This window comes from Geospiza fortis, unplaced genomic scaffold (assembly GCF_000277835.1).
Source record: "Geospiza fortis unplaced genomic scaffold, GeoFor_1.0 scaffold40, whole genome shotgun sequence".
NCBI lineage: Eukaryota > Metazoa > Chordata > Aves > Passeriformes > Thraupidae > Geospiza > Geospiza fortis.
Genome location: NW_005054297.1, coordinates 13,373,649 through 13,374,402, shown reverse-complemented (window position 1 = coordinate 13,374,402; position 754 = coordinate 13,373,649). Strand labels below are relative to the sequence as shown.

The 754-nt window shown below is 49.7% G+C and overlaps 1 protein-coding gene across 2 annotated transcripts in view; it reads left to right on the top strand.

The window, feature by feature from the left end:
• Positions 1 to 754, top strand: part of LNX1 (ligand of numb-protein X 1) — a 74,679-nt gene that overhangs the window by 39,278 nt on the left and 34,647 nt on the right. For both annotated transcript variants that reach the window (XM_005415491.1, XM_005415492.1), the window contains one exon: positions 3 to 244. In XM_005415491.1, the coding sequence (XP_005415548.1) occupies positions 3 to 244 (242 nt within the window). The remainder of the gene's footprint in view (positions 1 to 2; positions 245 to 754) is intronic.

Sequence of the window (754 nt, the reverse complement as noted above, 5' to 3'; positions counted from 1 at the left end):
AGATGTAAAGGAGCATCCCACTATGGCCTTACCAAGGAACGGAAGAGGCGTTCCCAGGACTGCTCTCCAGACCGTGGCTCCAGCTTGGCAGTGGCTGCCCTGGGCCCTGAGCTCTCAGCAGCTGCGGCCATTGCCTTAATGACAGACGAGCCAGGGCTGGTGAACCCGGCCTTCAGCCCCACCTCAGAGGACAGCCAGCTGGGCAGCGGCCCCGGGGACCTGCACCGCAGCAACCGCAACCGGAGTAAGAGCCAAAAATGGTGCCTTCAGAGCCTGCTAGCCCCTTGCAACATCCATTTTTCGGTTAAATACATGTCACTGGAGGATTAAAAAAATAAAGAAAAATAAAAAGGGGTGGGGGAAGTGAAAGCTTTCATTTTTCATGGTTTATCAAATTGCACACTTGGTGACCCAGTTGATTTGAGGTGAAAAAAAATGGCTTGGCCAGGGGCAGCATCAAGCTGAAAATGGACTAGCTGTATGCATGTAAACTGCAAATCTTTAGAAAGATTATTTAGGTAGGTCAGCTCAGTTGGAAGTTTAAATGTTATGTGTAATGGGCTGGGGAGATGATGTAGCTGAGTATCTCCACTAAATCTTGGTGGCCCAAGTAATGCCCACAGACATGGGCACCTACCCAAAATCCTATTGCGAACTGTGTTTCCCATTTGCCAAGTATTTTTAGGAAAACAAACCCTTAGGAGCCTGGGGAACATCTGCCAGCTTCTTGGGAAGGTGCAGTTTGGAGGAGCTG